Source organism: Leptidea sinapis, chromosome 26 (assembly GCF_905404315.1).
Source record: "Leptidea sinapis chromosome 26, ilLepSina1.1, whole genome shotgun sequence".
Taxonomy (NCBI): Eukaryota; Metazoa; Arthropoda; class Insecta; order Lepidoptera; family Pieridae; genus Leptidea; species Leptidea sinapis.
This window is the reverse complement of record NC_066290.1, coordinates 9,944,407-9,962,200: the sequence shown is the minus strand read 5'-3', so window position 1 is coordinate 9,962,200 and position 17,794 is coordinate 9,944,407. Positions and strand designations below refer to the sequence as shown.

Genomic DNA, 17,794 nt, shown 5'->3' with positions numbered 1-17,794 from the left:
CTTATTTGGCCTGCTAAATAGTTCTTTCCCTTTTTTAAAAAGGCTCTTTGTTACTTCTTATAAATTACCAAGGATATTTTATCCAAAGACAATTTAAACACTGCGTTCAATTTTATCTGGATTTTCAGATGATTTTTTGATCGATTTCTGCATGTCAAAAATCGTTCATTGTTGTATTTATCCTGTGTCCTTAGTTCTTTGGAATTCTCCATGAAGTTTCTTTCTTTCTCCTTTAATTCTTTAGTGTCTATGTCCCTGTGTTTATTTTTCAACTTAATTTTAAATGGCCTTTACTTGTTTCCAGTTCTAGTTTAGCTCTGAATGCTCTTTGATTGCTGTTGAAGTGAAGGTTATTTATCACTCTAAAAATCAATAAAAGGTAGACCTCTATTCTAGAGAATAAAATCAATCTCATATTTTGTGCGACTTCCACACGGAGATGTCCAGGTCCATCTGAACAGGTAAGATACATTTTGTACGGCTTCTGAATTGGCTGTTTAGTATTTTTAAATTTAGAATATATATGCTAATGCTCAATCTCTAAATGAAAAGTCCCAAAAAGAAATCACGAAGTAGACAAGGCGGTTCGTAGCACTATCATACACCCGAGAATGTATTGCTAAGGACATAGCATGGTACGTCCTCTCATGTACAAGTAGGAGTCACCTACAACTTTCTTTATTAATTGTGAAAGAGCTATCACTATAAGAACAACAAAAAGTCCAGTTCGAGGCATATTTATTAATTATATCAATTGTATAACATCGATACGTCGATCATACATACGAGTTCATTTTACAAACAAAATTAAAGTATATATATTATATATACTATACATATACAAAATCCCAATTATTACAATTCATGGCTTACATGTAGATATTATCTACTCATACTTAGGTGTTTATATTTAAGCACACCCATTTGAAATAATTTTACTACAAAACTTTGATAAAAATTTCGGACAAAATTAATTATTAATATGTGAAACTAATTCTACCGTAAAATTTCATTCATTACATTCTTATCGTAACTAGGTAAGTAATAGACATTTTGCTTACGAGTGGTTTATGAGTGCATTCCTTTTAAGAATGTTTTCTTCAGATTAAGCTCTGTATAAAATACCTACAGATAATTACAATACTTATAGAGACAAACATGGACAGATATATTAATAATAATTATAATATATTATCATGTTGAATTACGAAGAACCTACAAATAAAGATTATAAATTAAAATAAATGTGAGAAATCTATCGAAATTTACCAGTCGAGAAATTTAAAATATCAGTCTAATTTTCGTTTAAATTTACAATCACGAATAGATTTTGTGTTTGTAGAGAGAGAGGATTTGTTAAGAAACCTATATATTATAAATAACACACCTTATCAAAAAGATCTTGTAATTAATTAAAAGTTTCAAACTTACAGGATATATAAATATAAAAAATAACCAGATACTGATACATAGGTAGAAATAAAGAGAAATTCCACAGAATACAATAAAAAAACAATAGATATAAAGGCGGTAAAAAAAATCAATTTAATTCAAAACTACAAAATCATTGGCGATGTAATAAAAATGTCGTACCGGTTAAATAATTCAATTAATAATTCACTGTGTACCTATATATAGTATATCTTTAATGTTATATTTTTACAATCCGGTTACATTATTTGAACATGTGTCGATCCTTTTGATGTAGACCCCTTACCTCCTCGACCTGTCGCATCAATATTATAAGCTCAGCCTGTACTAAAAAGTAATTAATTGAATAAAATTAAGTAATTAATTAAAATAATGCAGGAGACTTGCAGAAGACACAAGATTCTTGGATCAATTTGATTCGGCAAACAAGAATAGACAAGCGATCGAAGCGCGAAAATTAACAATGTGCCAAAGGTCAAACAGGTCAAATTATTTACAAGAATGGGGACACTTTGTATTGAATTTAAGTAATAAATTTAGTGCCAATTGATGGAATTATTACCCGACGTGATGGCAAGCGTCCTGATGGAATGAGCCAAGCAGCCTGGGCAGGCCGCACGGGGAAGGGTGTGGGACGCGACATTCGTCTCGACACCCTCTTTCTCGTGTCCAAGCTTCTTCAGTTGGTGCCTGCTGCTGCTTGGACTGCCGAAGACAGTTAGCATCGCAAATAAGTCGGTCTCAGCGAGTCATGTATCTTTGTGCCGTTTGTTGTCGAGACACTTGGACCGTGGGGTCGAGGCGCGGAGAAAGGACAAAGTCAGCGCGCCTAAGTAGGGCTTTTGGAAGCCCAAGCGCTGGCAGCTAATTCGGCCAACGGATCAGTCTATCCATCGCAGAAATGCTGCACGTATCTTTGTAGTGATAGTTAACAAGTTAGTCAACATGATGCTCTAAATATCAGTCTGCAAATAATGTGATCGAGTTGTAAATAAAAATAAACCCTAATAGACATTGCGTAAACATGTTTATATTTTATGCCAATCGTAAATGTCGTAAGACACTGGGACTAAGACACCGTTTGCACAACAATCATTAAAATTCTAATACAATTAACACCTACAATACATAATTATATCTACACATCTATGTAGTCTTAATTATTTGGTGTAAAGATCCGACTTAAATCTAATAATTACATCCTTACGCTTTCTGGTGTTTGTATAATGATTATCATGATGCAGATAAAGCTATAAATTCAGAAGTTTCTAATAGTTTGTAATCAAACATTTATAATTTTAGTAATGTTTAATATATTGCTATAGAAATATTTATATTTAGGTTTCATTCACAGTCACACGTTCCAGCCTTAGATAATTTATAGAGTCTCCTGCTGTTAGACAACCGATTAAAACAGGCCAGCTTTATACTTTAGTGTGCGTGAGAAGCTGCGTCTTACATCCGCGATTTGTATGACACTTTGTGTTATTGTGCGTGCATTGCTCAAAATAGAGATTAATTCAGAACTGAACTTTTTTTCGACGTTTCACAGCTGTCATAGTATATCTGGACGTATAAATGATCTAAGGTTTGCCAGCGTTTGGCGTCTCGAAGTGATTTTATGAAACTTAGTGGAGTTAACCCTAAATATTATCATTTATAACATTTTAAATATTTGTTAAATTTTTGTCGTTGTCATCTAAATGTCCAAATTATGCAATTATTTAGGAAATTGTGACATGTGATTAGGAAATCAAACACAAAAGCTATTTTCCAAAAACGATGTTATGTTAAGAAAATTAAATTGCGATATAAATTTTTAAATCGTATCACTATTCCAAAGTATATATACTATTATTGTGCAGGGTTTATTTTGACGAAATTGTAAATTCAATGTTTTAGTTATAAATTGCCCCGAAATTTGAATGAATTTAACAATAATTTCATGATAGAGTCAGACGTAGGTAATATTGTCGGTCGACCCTATCTTAAAGGAGTTCCTTCAAAGATTTTTCCTAAATACCACATAACGGAACAGACTTCTATAACAGACATATAGATATTATAACAAATAATAATGTATACATACTTTGTATTATTTGTATATTTTTTATTATATGCACCAATAAATGTTGCTAAAGATAAAATTCCATAAATGCAAGCAAATGATAGATAATTATGTGCAAATAATAATATGATCTCTGCGAACTAATTACATTAATTCTCTAGCCTTAAATTGTTTGGGCCTACGATTTTTGCCATTTCAAGCCAGACATAAATTTTAATAAGTCAGAGGTGTTTTTATATTATATACACTATATAAGGGTATTTCAACAGATAAAATGCAGTTTGTCGACATTTTGACGACGACCTAATTCTAGTTTCCTATTAGTTATAACACTTATCGATGACAATCACCTCTAATTTCCGTATTTCAGAACGTGTCCCAATATCCGAACTGAATTGAAGTGATAAATAAAATACATTTGATCACGGATTAAGTATTAAGATGCTTTCTGGAATACGAACCTAAACCACAGATAAGAGTTAAGATAATTGGGAATAAAAATTCAAAGGGGACATTGTTACAAATTAGGGATAAAAAGACGTGGCTTTTAGGATTATAAGATGAGTGAATCTTATCTTTGGTTATGTGGCGAACGATTATGAATGAATGACAATATAATTAGAATTTTAGTGTGTTTCCGTACTCTAGTTTTATCTAAAGTATTTGAGAGCTGAGACTAAAAGGAACTTTTCTATGAAGAGATCGGAGTCGAGGGCCGCGATATGCGCCGCCCGGCCCACGAAGGCGCTGGCAGTGTGTGGAAGTGCATGTTGCACGTCATAGCGGACAACGGCCACCGATGATGCTCTGGCTGCAAGAGGTGAAACCATGTTGTGCACCTGAAAAAAAAATAATATCTAATCTGTAAACAAGCACATGGTAAGAAGAGAGTATCTGGTTCACAAACAATAAACACGGATTGCCAATAAAAGTGAAAAACTTAAAACTGCCGTCTTACGGCATTGGAAAGGTTATTCCTTAGGTACACAATATATCTTTGGAAAGGTCTAGATGCAAAAAGCTGAAAACCTGGATTTCTAAGTGGTCGAGATCAAAACCTATTCAGGTTCAAACATTTCCCATGGAGTTACATTGAAAATGAGGTTTGTTAACTAGAACGTGCCAACAGTGGCAAAACTAAATATCGGTTACAGGAAATCGTTTTACTACCATTGCATAATATGCTTAGCCAGGCATGCCGCATGAATACACGGGCAGGAGACACGCCAGGGTCGAGCAGGTCGTCACTAGTCACTATATATAACAATATATATACCTACTATTACTACAGCTATTAACGCTGATGTCGCAACTCGGTGTCGGTAACGAGACTGGCTTACTAAAAATCGCTGAATGTGCCTAAGAAGTTTTCACTTCATAAAATAAGTTCGAATATCAAAGTGTGAAACAATCGGAGGAAGTGGGCTCCTCTTGAGTTGCTTTAGTCGACTCGAGCCGAACGAGCTTTTTATAGCCAATAATCAGGAGGAGCCTCATTATAAACATGCTCAGCAGACAGCTCATAAAACTCTGTACAACCTACCATTTCCCTGTAAGCTTGACCTAATAAAGACGTATCCTTTGCAGCTGCTTTACATAACTCAAGTCTCGCCGAGTGTAAAGGGACGTATCTGTCTTGACCGGAGCCACATAATAGGATGTGTTTAAATTGGTGCAACTGGCTTCTCTCACTCAAACGGTAAAGGAATGATCTACGCGGATCAGAGGAGTCTCGAAGTGATAATTGCAGAAGAGACCCTGACTTTTTCCATTTCTGCATGAACCACATTCCTGCAAAATACAGTTTTAAAATTACGCCTGGGATAATTATAAAATAAATTTGTCTCAGTTAGTTCATTTGCTAGTTAAAGAATATTAATAGCATTAGAAAGTGAGATTTATATTCAAAAAGGTCATACCTGCATTAACAATACCACTTGAATTATACAAAGTTCCTAAATGTGGTCCACTTAGCGAAAGGAATGTATGTAGCCTATTTAAATATGGTTTCATCTGTGGTCTTGCAAGAGCTGATCTTACAATAATAGTGCCTAAGGAATGCCCTACAAAACTAATTCGAGCTGGCTCGCTAGAATTTTGTATGTGAGTTAAGAATTCCTGCACTAGTCTGAAAAAAAACGATAAATTAGTATTTTTTAGATTTAATTTTTAGTTATTTTCATTGAGATATATTCATTGATACATTACCTATCTGTCATTATGTCAAAGTCTGAAAATGTATCGCCCTGGTTTCGTTCAGACATCAGGAAATCTAAGCGCGCTCCAGGTAAACCCAGTTCTAAATATGTCTTAACTAATCGTAAGTCGGCAGCATTTCCATCCAATCCATGAACACATATAATTAAGTGTAAACCTTAAAATTAATTTAAATTAGCCATCAATATTAAGGAAAATAATTGCAATATCTATGCAGTTTTTAAATATATACCTTCAGGGTTAAACATTCTGTACTCATCACTGATCTGAAAATATGGTAAAGAATTTTCAACTGGTGGAAAATCAGAGTAAATTGCTCCTGGATATTTTACACTTTGTCGAAACTCTTCTCTACATTTAACAAACAATCTTTCCGACTCGGCTAGTCCAAATATGCTGACAAGATTACTTTCACGTTGCTCTGGAATGTAAACATATTTTATTTAATACATTGTTCAAACATCATAATAAATGAACAACACAGCTAATTAATATTATATGATACCTTTGTTATTACCATTTTCATGTCTAGAAGCAAGTTCTCCAGTGCTTTGACTTTTATTAAGTGTACTGCCACCAGACGATACTGAGGCGCTTGAGGATTTTTGAGGCCTTAACTTGCGTCTTTCTAGTATTCCTTAAATGATAGATCATTCAAATTAATTGAAATTCGAAAGTACAGTTAACAAATTCATTAACTCTTTTATTATATTACCTTCGCAGACGTGATATAAGGGATTGTCTAGTTGCAAGCTTGTAGGTTGTTCTATTTTCCGACTCTTAGAATGCGTTGATGATTTACTGCTTTCACGGCTTAGTTTAGGAGACTTTGATGGCGGATCCTAAGGGATATCAAAGTTAAACTTTTTTTAAATCGATAAAATAAGGCTATTAGTAAAATTTTATGATTTATACCTTAAATTGATCTGGAGGTGGTGGTGCATCTCTAAATTGCTGGGGAGGAGGTAAATGTTCGTAATCATTATCCCCGATGAAGTGACTTAGATTGATTTCTGATCTTGCTTTTCCATGTTGATTTTGTAAATTTGTAATAGGATTATCTGGAGTTGTGTGGCTTTTACAAGGACGTCCTACGGTTAAGCTTCTTATTTCAGCTGCAATCAGCTTTTCGGTATATTCTATTCTGTCTCTCAATTTCGTTTTATCTAGTGTATTTGATTTGACTGGTACTAATGGAGTCTTAGATGGTATTTCTTTTCTTATATATGGGTGTAAATTATCACATACTGTTTGTGATTTTTTAACGGCTCCTTCTTTGGTTGATTTTGATTTGTATGAATTACCTGGGTTTTGACCTGCACTAAAAGAATTATGTCTTTGACTTGATTTGACACTATCTTCAGAGCACTGTTGACAGCTAGCAATGCATGTATCTGAATTACAGCTGATATCTACGCCATTATTATGCATATATTTATTATATTCACATTGACTGTCCGTACATATCGAATCACTACATATAGCACATTCCTCACATACTTCCTTATCACAGCATTCTACCTTATCTTCAGAATTATTTGAATCACACTTAACGGCTAGTTTCATAAGACGCTCTCTTAATTGTTCACCATTTAAAATACTTTTTTTAAAGTCTTCAAAATTTTCCGCTTCTCGTTTCTGAACTTCACTAGGAGATTCATAGGTTTTGGTGGAATCTTTTGACGCTAACGATGATTTTGGTTGAGGAATACTTTGGTTCACGCTACTAGCATTGTCGGGAGATGAAGGCCCAGAACTTCGTCCACTAGATACCCATCCGCTTTGTTCACTTAAGCTCGATGTGGAACTCTTATTATTTATTTTCTCTTCTTTGTTAAGAAAATTTTCAGGTGGTAGTATTTTGAAATCCTTGTCGTCAATATCTAAAGGTGGAGATTCAAAAGCTGGTGGAGGTGCTAAGTTTGGTAGAGATTCGGAACCGAAAGTATTACTCAAATTTGGCTCCTCCAAAACTGATGCAGCGCTTCTACAATGTCGAAGTTCAGATCCATGATCAAGACTGTAAGGAACACTAGATGAGGTCTCAACACGTCTGAGTTCAAATGGAATGCTTTCATCACTTGACGAAGAAGCTGCTTCAGACATAAGCTGGGACATTTTTTCAGAAGCTTTGTATTTACTTCGTTTATCAGGTTTTCCACTAGATCGTCCACTTTTTGGTGTAGTTGCTCCAGATTTTGGCGTCGCTCGTCCAGATTTTGGTGTTGCCAAGCCAGACCTAGGCGTCAATCCACCAGATTTAGGGGTGTCTCTATCAGATTTTGGAGTGCTTCGTTCTGATTTTGATGTGAATTTGTCAGATTTGCTATCTCTTGATCTTATAGAGTGATGGCTACTCAATGAGTCTCTGCTAGAATTTATTCTTGTATTTTCCTTGCCGCCATGATTTAAACGCGATTCTTTAGATCTACTGCGTTTTTGCCTCAGTGAAGGCATATTTGAATGTGGCGTTGACGGTGGAGTTTTTGAATATGTTGACTTAGATGTTCCATCACTGCTGCGGTCTAAAGTCATTACAAAACCACTATCATCACTGCTTTTGCTTGATTTTTTCTGATAATTGTGAATAAGACTACCGGTATTGAAATCATAGCTCCAGTCACCTTTTTGTAAATAATAATTAAGCTCATGACGTAACTGATTGCGAGCTGCTTCGATATCAATCTGTTCATCATCAATTTGATGAAAGACATGTGTAGAGTTAGATCTATGAACATGTTTATTAGAAATCAAACTACTTTGATCAGTCGATTGAGCTTTTCCACTAACTGGTGGATAAGAGTTACGCGGAGGCAACATAGGACGGGGTAAATTTAGAGAATAGCCTCTTTGGAATTCTAAGGGATTTCGAATTACATTATTTACTTGCATTGCACCCTGATTTCCGAAGGCATAGCCATAAATTTTATTAGAATTGGATTTCATCCCTCCATCACAATTATACCCTGAATTATGAAAAACTTCATTGTTTGATATCTGAGGACTATTGGGATTTTTATATTTTTCCCGAAACTCGTTAATGTTTCTTCTATATTCTTCATTTTTAGATGAGCATCGAGTTGTAGTATTAGTTGGATAGGCTGTTGTTGTCATACTTCTAGGAAGTGTAGTAGGCTTCGTATGTGATTGAGACATAAGATAGTTGTTAACAGAAACATTAGAACTGTTTCTCACATTTTTTGATAAAGTTTGAATATTAAGTGGATTCATTTGAGAAATTCTAAGCTGATCCAGTGATTTACTGTGTCTCGCAGGAAGTGTACTTACACCACTTGTTATATTCTCATGCTTTTGATCAAACACTTCGCTGGGATGATTTTTGTCATTTGACAACCTTGTAGCAATTTTAGTATTTTTGGGACCATTCATATCTAATAAAGTGGAGGCGGAGTATCTTGATAGTTGTTGTCCTTGTTGAAGCGGACATGATGAAAATACATTATTTAGTGGTAATTGTATTTCAGCAATTTCATTATTCTGAACAATGTATCTATTACGTCCTGTCAATTCTAAATTTTTATTATGTGGCTTCTTATGTTCAACTACATTTTGCTTGACTAAGGTTCTTTTGGGTGATCCTCGTGCAGACTTTTGGGGTGCTAATGTAAGCGTAGCTTGGACAACGTTTGGGTTATTTTTTGTTGTATTATATTGGGTTTCCAAAACATCAACCATGGATTTTGGTAATGATAGAGTTACTCTTGATGCTTCAGAAGAAGGTCTTCGTGAATCCACCATGGAACTCACACTACACGCGCAGTCATCAGCAATAGGTTCTGAACATAAGAAGGGATCTAAAAAAAATATAAGTATGATACTATTTGATTTAATAACAAAGTTTAATCATATTTTAATAAGAGTACCGTAAAATTTATACACACCACTTCCAGATTTACTTGCACTAGAATTCAAAAACGAACGCCGTCTAGCAAATTCTGCTGTATCTTGATATCTGAAAATTAATTATATACAAAAATATAATTCAATTGTAATTATATTATTAAATTTAATTCTAAGCGTGTTTGTTATACCTGTCTTCGAAAATGATGGGCATAATATGTGGATCGCCATCTAATGCAATGCAGTGGACAGGCAGTGGGGGAAGCAGGGCCAAATACCGCGATCTGCGAGCCACATCGCCAACACTTTGATACGACTGGTAATTACTGTCATAGCAACCGGCAAGAGAATGCCGAGGATTGTCTAGGACAAAAAAGCATTCGGAGAAACGCTTAATGCTGAAAATATGAAATGTGGCTTGAGAAATATGAAATTTAGGTTACTGCGATGAGGGTCAAATTGTTAATCTTACCGAAGTGCATGATGTCTTGCTGCTAGGGCATGGTGTACATGAGGTCTATCAGTAGTGTGATGGAGGAAGGCACGCCATCGTAGTGTAACCTCAGCGCACAACCTTGCTATATCGTGTGCTGCACCCATCGCCCATTCCTCTTCCTCCCCAGTTTCAGCTTTCTGAAAGACATTTTAATTGAGAAGAGAAGATTATCAGGAAATTTCCATTTAAAAATTAACATCAAAACAGGGTATACAAAAGGGATTTGCTAAATATTTTCCAATGCTTTTTTATGTGGCTCATATATAATAAATATCAGATAGAAGAGTAGCTGAACTATTAACAGATGTTTTATATAAAAAGCTTTTGGTGACGATATACATCACCCAAACCCATGCCCAATCGCCATGGCTTTCCATAGATAGCTGTTAATAAAAAAAAACAATTTTGAACGTATTTTAGCCTTACCTTGCAAAGATCATTGAGATCCTTCATTCTTTGGGAGACTTCTCCTACAATGGAGCTGGATGATTCGTCTGGAGTGAGCGTGACACCCGTAGATCCACAAACAGATAAAGCACTTTGTAGCCCTTCTAACGATCCAAGTAAAATGGCACATACTTCAGCATGGACTTGCCTGAAAACAAAATACCTAGTGTCATAATCCTCAAGTAATGGTTTATTTCAAGCAGCTGACAAATTAAAGTTTGGTCTTCTAAGCGATTTTTGTCCATACTTAAATAAAGGGCCTTACACTAGGTATTCGAAATAATTCATCAATCCAAGTATTTATCATTTTTTTACACTATAGACAATCGGACTTAGATAAAAAAAAGTAATGCAAGTGGAAAATTAAGGAATAGAGTACTTTAAATTCGAGATCATGTTGATTTTACAAAACAATAAGTTAACAGACATCTAGTGTAGACTCACACAAACAAACCCAACAAGAAAACGCGATCATTCAATGATTTTAGGGTAATAGCCACGATACAACGGACGCAGGGTGTCACTTTTTCCATATTTCAAATAACTGAGAAACAAAATAGGAAATAAACTTCTCGAAGATAGTTATGATGATGACAGAAAACATGATAATGACTATCAAGTAAACAGCAAACTTAAATTGTACCTAGCATGTGCAATTTTGCTTGAGTTGCCACCAGCACACTTTACTCCAGAGCCAAAGAGGATATTTTCGAAACTTCCTGAAGCACTGAAGGAACCGGCGCTTTTCATCAGTTTGCCCCATTGTTTGCTGGAGCGAGGCGTACTGTCGGGTAAGAAAGGAATACAATTTAGATTATTAAAATATTTTCTGCCACTCTAGCAATAAAAATTACACGATGTCTGCAATGTCTTATATATGTGTAGTTTGAAACAATATAATCACGTAACAAACAATATCGGCCGTATACTTGATCTCGTACTTTCAAATGACTCTGTATCAGTATTCCAGTGTGCTACTCCGCTTGTACCTGAGGACTCGCCTCACAAAGCTATATGTGTAGTGCCTTCCCTGGATTTTAAGCCCTTATCACCTCAAAAAACCGAATTTTACTGTTTCAAGCGTGCCAACTACGACAAAATTCGTAAAATATTGTCAGAGGTCGACTGGGAGGAAATTGTCTGTTCAGGCGACATTAATGAAGCACTTGACTCTTTTTACAAAATAATATATAAATTGCGAGATGAGTTTGTCCCTAAATGTAAGTCGCGCAATGTTAAATATCCCCCGTGGTATACTTCATCTCTAATCAGAATGATTAAAGAAAAATTCAAATTCTTTAGAAAGTTCAAAGTCTATGGAAACAAATCAGACGAAGCCTCTTTCAGAGTTCTCAGAGAACGTGTTGATGCAACTGAAAGGGAATGTTATGATAATTATATGAACAACATTGAGCAATCCATATGTACTAATCCCAAAAAAATGTTTTCATACGTCCTAGATAGGCGTAAGCGTGGTACCATTCCATCCATAATGACATTTGAAGACAAAAGTTGTACTAAAGGAGATGATATTAGTGAGCTGTTCTCAGACTATTTTTATACTACTTTTTTATCCAACTCATCGCCTAGCTCTCAAATGCCTCCACCATCATCAAATCCGGCCTTTGAATTGGGGAACCTAGAAGTCAGTTGCAAACAAGTATATGAACTCCTTAAGTCATTAGATCTGAAAAAATCTTCAGGACCTGACCATTTACCAGCTGAATTTATCGTGGCATGTGACTTCGAGCTGTCATTACCAATATCATTATTGTTTAAGCGATCCTTCAATGAAGGTTTGGTTCCCCTCAAATGGAAAACTGCTTATGTCTCTCCAATACATAAAAAAGGTTCAAGGGAAAATGTAGAAAATTACAGGCCAATATCCAAACTTAGCTTATTTGCAAAAGTTCTTGAGAGACTTGTGTTCACGCAAGTTTACAAAACATTTAGTTCGGCTTTTGATCAATGTCAACATGGATTTTTAAAAGCACGCTCTACCGTCACAAACTTAGCAGTGCTAAATGACTACATATCTGAACAAATGGTACAGGGTAATCAAGTTGATGTTATATACATGGACTATACGAAAGCATTCGACCGAATTGACCATTGTATTCTTCTCAAAAAGCTTACAGCACTTGGTATCCGTGACGATTTATACAATTGGTTTAAATCTTATCTCTCTGATAGAAAACAGGCTGTTGTTCTCAATGGTTACTGCTCTTCTTGGAAAAATATACCCTCTGGGGTCCCTCAAGGATCATTACTAGGACCTCTGCTTTTTATAATTTTCATAAATGACATCGGACGATTCATTAAAAATTCGAATTACCTTTTGTTTGCAGATGATATGAAAATTTTTGGTATAGCAAATAATAAGACAGATGCATTACGCATTCAAGAAGATTTGTATAGACTGGATGACTATTGTACCGTGTACAAATTAGACCTAAATGTATCCAAATGTTTCTACATGCATTACACTACTAAGCCTACCCCTTTCCCTCATACGTATATTTTAAAACAGGAACCTCTATCTGTGGTAAACGAAACAAATGATCTAGGTGTTTTCCATGATAGCAAAATAACTTTCGTACCACATATTGATCAGGCTATCATTAAAGCGTCTAAAGCACTAGGTTTCATAATACGTACAGCCAAACCTTTCAAAAGTATGAAAACATTAAAAATTCTCTACTGTTCTTTCGTTCGCAGCCATCTTGAATATGGTTCACAAATTTGGAACCCAATGTATGCTGAACACATTAATCGAATTGAAAGGGTTCAGCGGAAGTTTACACGATATCTAGGCTTTAAGTTTAAAATACCTAATGTAAGCTATGAAGAACGCTGCAAGCGCTTCCACCTTCTACCACTCAAAGCTCGTAGAGATATTTCTGATATAATCACCTTAATCAAAATACTAAGAAGTATGATTGACTGTTCTATATTACTGACCAAAGTCTGTCTGGCAGCCCCTAGTAGAATGTTAAGACAACAGCATATCTTTGCTGTACCATTCTGTCGCACAAACTATAGAAGGAACACATTTATTTTAAGAGCTATGCAGTCATTCAATCATTTTTGTGACATGGATAATATTGATGTCTTTAACTCCAGTATTAATTCAATTAGAGCCCATTTGGTAAAACAATTTAGCAGTGATTAACAAATTAACATTAGGAATGAAATTACTCTTTTTTGATCATGCTCTCAACTGGCGATAGGAGTGCGAGAAGAATTTATTTAATAATTTTATGAAGTTTTATTTAATAATTTTTAATTATACTTGTGTTGTTTGTTTGTAATTAATATGTTACATTTAATAATATTATACTTGTTCCTATGTACATGTGGAAGCCTATTATTAGCTCGAACGAATTATGTTTGTTAATTATTTTAATGTATGTAAAACCAGCTGTTGGCTTTCTCAAAAATATTAAATAAAATAAAATAAATATTGATGACCTCATAGCAAGGGTCGTAGGTATGGATACTCGTAGGTGCAACTATTTTTTGATTCATGAGGATTTATTATATGTATTTATAACAATCACGCATATTTTATTAAATATGATAAATATATCCCTGTCTGGCACCTATAGTAGGGGCTTTGCCTTGTTTAGGGAAATATAATTTATATGAAAATACGTCCATGAAAAAGTCCGATTTCAAACATAATCATAAAAATCGAAAAAAAAGGTAATTTTTTTGAAATATTTTTTGATTGCATTGCAAAATATTAAAAAATTGTAATTCAAATGAATCATTAATTATATAGTTATTATCAAATATACTTCATTGATTAAAATAAATTTTCAATTTACATTACTTGATGATATCAAAAATTAAAAAGTATTTCTTATTAAATTATGAGTTTATATTACTTCCTTTAACCATAACTCTTATAGTTACAAATTGTAACTGTATTTTTTGTGCTATACAGATTTTTCATTCATTCATTCATAACATAAACAAAGCCCTAAAGTAGATGAAGCATATATTTTTTTCAAACTTCGTACGAATTTCCTAATCCTCGAAAACTTACCAACTTTGAACATAATGCATTATGCTTTTCCTGAAAGACATGTAACAAACAAAGTTCCTGACATTTATTAGCTGAAAAACATTTTTAAATTTAAAACAATTTATAACAATTCTTTCTCTATCACACGACGTAAATCTAATGTACAAAAGTCGGAAATTGATAACTTAAAAGAATATGGCTCTTTTCACCAGTGTTTAGCTAGCCGCGGGTATTGTTGTGTGAAGCAAGTACAAAATAATTGCAACTTCAAATTAATTATGCAAAATACGTGGATCTCAAGACCTATTTGGAGTAGAATAATTCAGTATCATTTGAAAGATGAGTGCTTTTAGAACAAATATTCTTCAAGGAGTTCGATTAAATATTATCTGGGAAAAAAGGATTTTTTTAAGCAGCAATTTTAGTTTTAATCACAGAACATATAAAAGTAATGTATTTATTTATTACAGACCTATATTATTAGACCCAACTGTATAGACAAACTGTACGTCAATCATTTTCAAATCTGAGAAATACTTCCTATCAGTAAAAAACTGTAAATTGTTTAGAAAATGATGTTGTAGTAAGAAAATCAAATATATCATAATATCAAAGAATATCTTAAAAGATATCAGAGATTTAAACTGCGGAGGATGTGTTAAGTTTATGCCCAACGAGAAGTTTTTGTGTTTGTGAAGCCGGAAAAGGCTGCCAATTATGTATATAATAACGATAATTATATCATTATAGGATCAATGTAACATCGTCACAACGAGTACAAAATAGTATTTTCTTTAATTAACGCGAGTGTTACACATCTAAATAAAACACTTTTAAAGGATTAAAACGCGTGTAATTGTAACGGTTTTACATTAGATGTTTGCGTAAAATTTACATTTTTAATTTAATTTTAGTTAACCCGACGTTTCAAGACCTTTCCAGATCTCGTTTTGAGAGATCTACGAGTGAGATATTAATCTTTTTAATCCTTTAAAAGTGTTTTATTTAAAAGTACAAAATATTTCATTTTAAGATACAACTGTACCTCTTAATGATTTAATTCGATTTTTTTTTTAAATATGGCACACGATATGATAGCTTTTTATTTTCGGAAGTTACAAAAATAATATTTTGTAGTCTTGTTGGCGCAATAGTTGTGGCCGACGTTTGTTCTTTATTCAACTCATTTTAATATAGTTTTATCAACAGCACTTACGTTGAGCATTATTGGCCAAGTGCTAATATGGCTCATTAAAAAAAATTACCTAGTCTTGCCATAACTACTGAAACAAAGAAAACAGCTATTGCAAATAACATTTATTACTTTCACATACATTACAATATAATTGAGTATCAACGGGTGATCATACAATTAAAGACAGCGGAACTGTTGACACGACTAAATGCCAAACTTCACAAACACAACACTTTTATTTCTGGGATTCCATCGCCGCGCGTTTTGCATGAAACTTATTTTCTCACAAAGCCAATCGTGGACTGTAGTATTTCCGAAATAAAATGAACCTTCAAGCTCTTAAAAGCATACTTTTCAATGGCCACAACACATCTCTTGACCTTGTATTGCGGAAAACTATTGGAGAGGAAAACATTCCATATGGTTAGCTACTTCTACTTCCTTTCGTTTGCCTACAGTACAAAATTTACTATCATGTAGGTATTCCCAGGCTTATCTTAAATAACACCTGATTCACAACCTTTTAACATACCTTTAAAAGATTCTCTTAGTTTTGGAAGTAGAATCGTAGAAGATTTATTAAATATCCTGTTATACTTACTTTATATATGGTTGATGCAAAGCAACCAAACTAGCGTGGATGGTGATAGAGACGGATGACAGGTGAAAGTAGTCAAAGAGTACAGGCAGATGATAGTGTAAGCCGTTGGATGGCTGGAAGTGTAGCTTCAGCACCCGGCAAGAGACAGGAGCCAGAGTACTGGATTGCGCTCCTTCGCTGCACCACAGTTCAATACCCAGACTCCATTCTGCCCTTTCCAGGGATTCCTTGAGATTGCGGCTATCTACTGCAAAAAAATATTTTTTTCTTAATTTTTGATTTAAATGCAATATTAATATTTATTACGCCAGGGCCGAAGGGCATTTTCCAGTGGGAGGTTTCTTTGCACAGGATGTCGGCTACATTATGGGTACCAAAACGGCAAATTTCTCTGCGCTGTAAAGCAGTAATGTGTAAGTATTATTGTTTTTCGGTCTGAAGAACGCCGTTGCTGGTTGCTGAGAAAATGGCTGAGAAAATGAGACTTAACATCGACCGCTCATAACCGCTCAGAATTTTTACGTTTTTCATGAATACCGAGCGGCACTTCATAGTAATGGACAGGGCGTATTAATAACCATCAATTGAACGTCCTGCTCGTCTCGTCCCTTTTTGTCATAAAAATAACAACGTAAAGCATGTTAACAACACACACACACACGCAATACAAGGGAAGGACAAATGGCGCAAATCAATAATGTATTGGTATCCAAAATACAATAAGCGTAATTGGGAAAGACAGTTCAAATAAGATGTGAAGACACTTTTCTCCTTAGTCGTGTGTCAACTGTGTGTCAATCAACAAGCCAAAGTGTTCTATAAAAAAGTGCTCAAATAATACATTAACGACGCAACTAAAGGTGGTATGACTTATCACCGGTAAGTTTATTTTATATGTATAAGATTGGTTCGCAAAAAGTGTAAATAATTTAGTAAATGATTTATGCTCTTTGGATATTTAATGTCAACGGCTTACAGGAACGCGAATAATTACAACTTAGTGCTATTTACTAGGAAACGATACTTATTTTCACCGCAAATCTGTAAGAGCTAATCTTTTTCAGTTTTCCCGTTCACGAGATAATGAAAGAGAATTGGCGCCAATTGGTAGCAAGAGAGAGATGTGAAGAATTTTACAAACCAAATAAGTCAAGTGTCATTTGCTCAAATCATTTCCTCGAGGCTGATTTATATTTCACCACTGAAGGATTTAAGAGTTTAAACATCCATGCTCAAAAAGTATGATAAAACTTTTTTAACATTAGAAATATTGAAATATCTTTCGAATGACAATATATTTAGTGAAATTGGCACACACACAGAGTTCCAATTTAGTGATATTTATAATTTGACAGAAGCTACCATACATATGTATATGTTGATATCCGCTTACTGCTTTGTCTTAGTTTAAATGACAAATTTTAACACATTAAATTTATTTCAGTTTA

At 34.3% G+C, this 17,794-nt stretch overlaps 1 protein-coding gene across 4 annotated transcripts in view; it reads right to left on the bottom strand.

Annotated features, from left to right (window-relative positions):
- Nucleotides 1–721: 721 nt before the first annotated feature.
- LOC126972424 (protein FAM135A) overlaps nt 722–17,794 on the bottom strand; it is a 46,299-nt gene continuing 29,226 nt past the window's right edge. Inside the window, exons 3-17 of one of the 4 annotated variants that reach the window (XM_050819146.1) lie at nt 16,347–16,593; nt 14,572–14,601; nt 11,164–11,304; nt 10,500–10,668; nt 10,050–10,210; nt 9,769–9,975; nt 9,619–9,689; nt 6,632–9,531; nt 6,432–6,558; nt 6,234–6,353; nt 5,949–6,137; nt 5,708–5,873; nt 5,419–5,627; nt 5,043–5,290; nt 722–4,338 (exon numbers count right to left, since the gene is read on the bottom strand). In XM_050819146.1, the coding sequence (XP_050675103.1) occupies nt 4,150–4,338; nt 5,043–5,290; nt 5,419–5,627; nt 5,708–5,873; nt 5,949–6,137; nt 6,234–6,353; nt 6,432–6,558; nt 6,632–9,531; nt 9,619–9,689; nt 9,769–9,975; nt 10,050–10,210; nt 10,500–10,668; nt 11,164–11,304; nt 14,572–14,601; nt 16,347–16,593 (5,174 nt within the window). In that variant the 3' untranslated portion in view covers nt 722–4,149. Of the gene's footprint in view, nt 4,339–5,042; nt 5,291–5,418; nt 5,628–5,707; nt 5,874–5,948; nt 6,138–6,221; nt 6,354–6,431; nt 6,559–6,631; nt 9,532–9,618; nt 9,690–9,768; nt 9,976–10,049; nt 10,211–10,499; nt 10,669–11,163; nt 11,305–14,571; nt 14,602–16,342; nt 16,594–17,794 lie in introns of those variants that run through there. The other 3 variants (XM_050819144.1, XM_050819147.1, XM_050819148.1) reach the window with 3 other exon arrangements.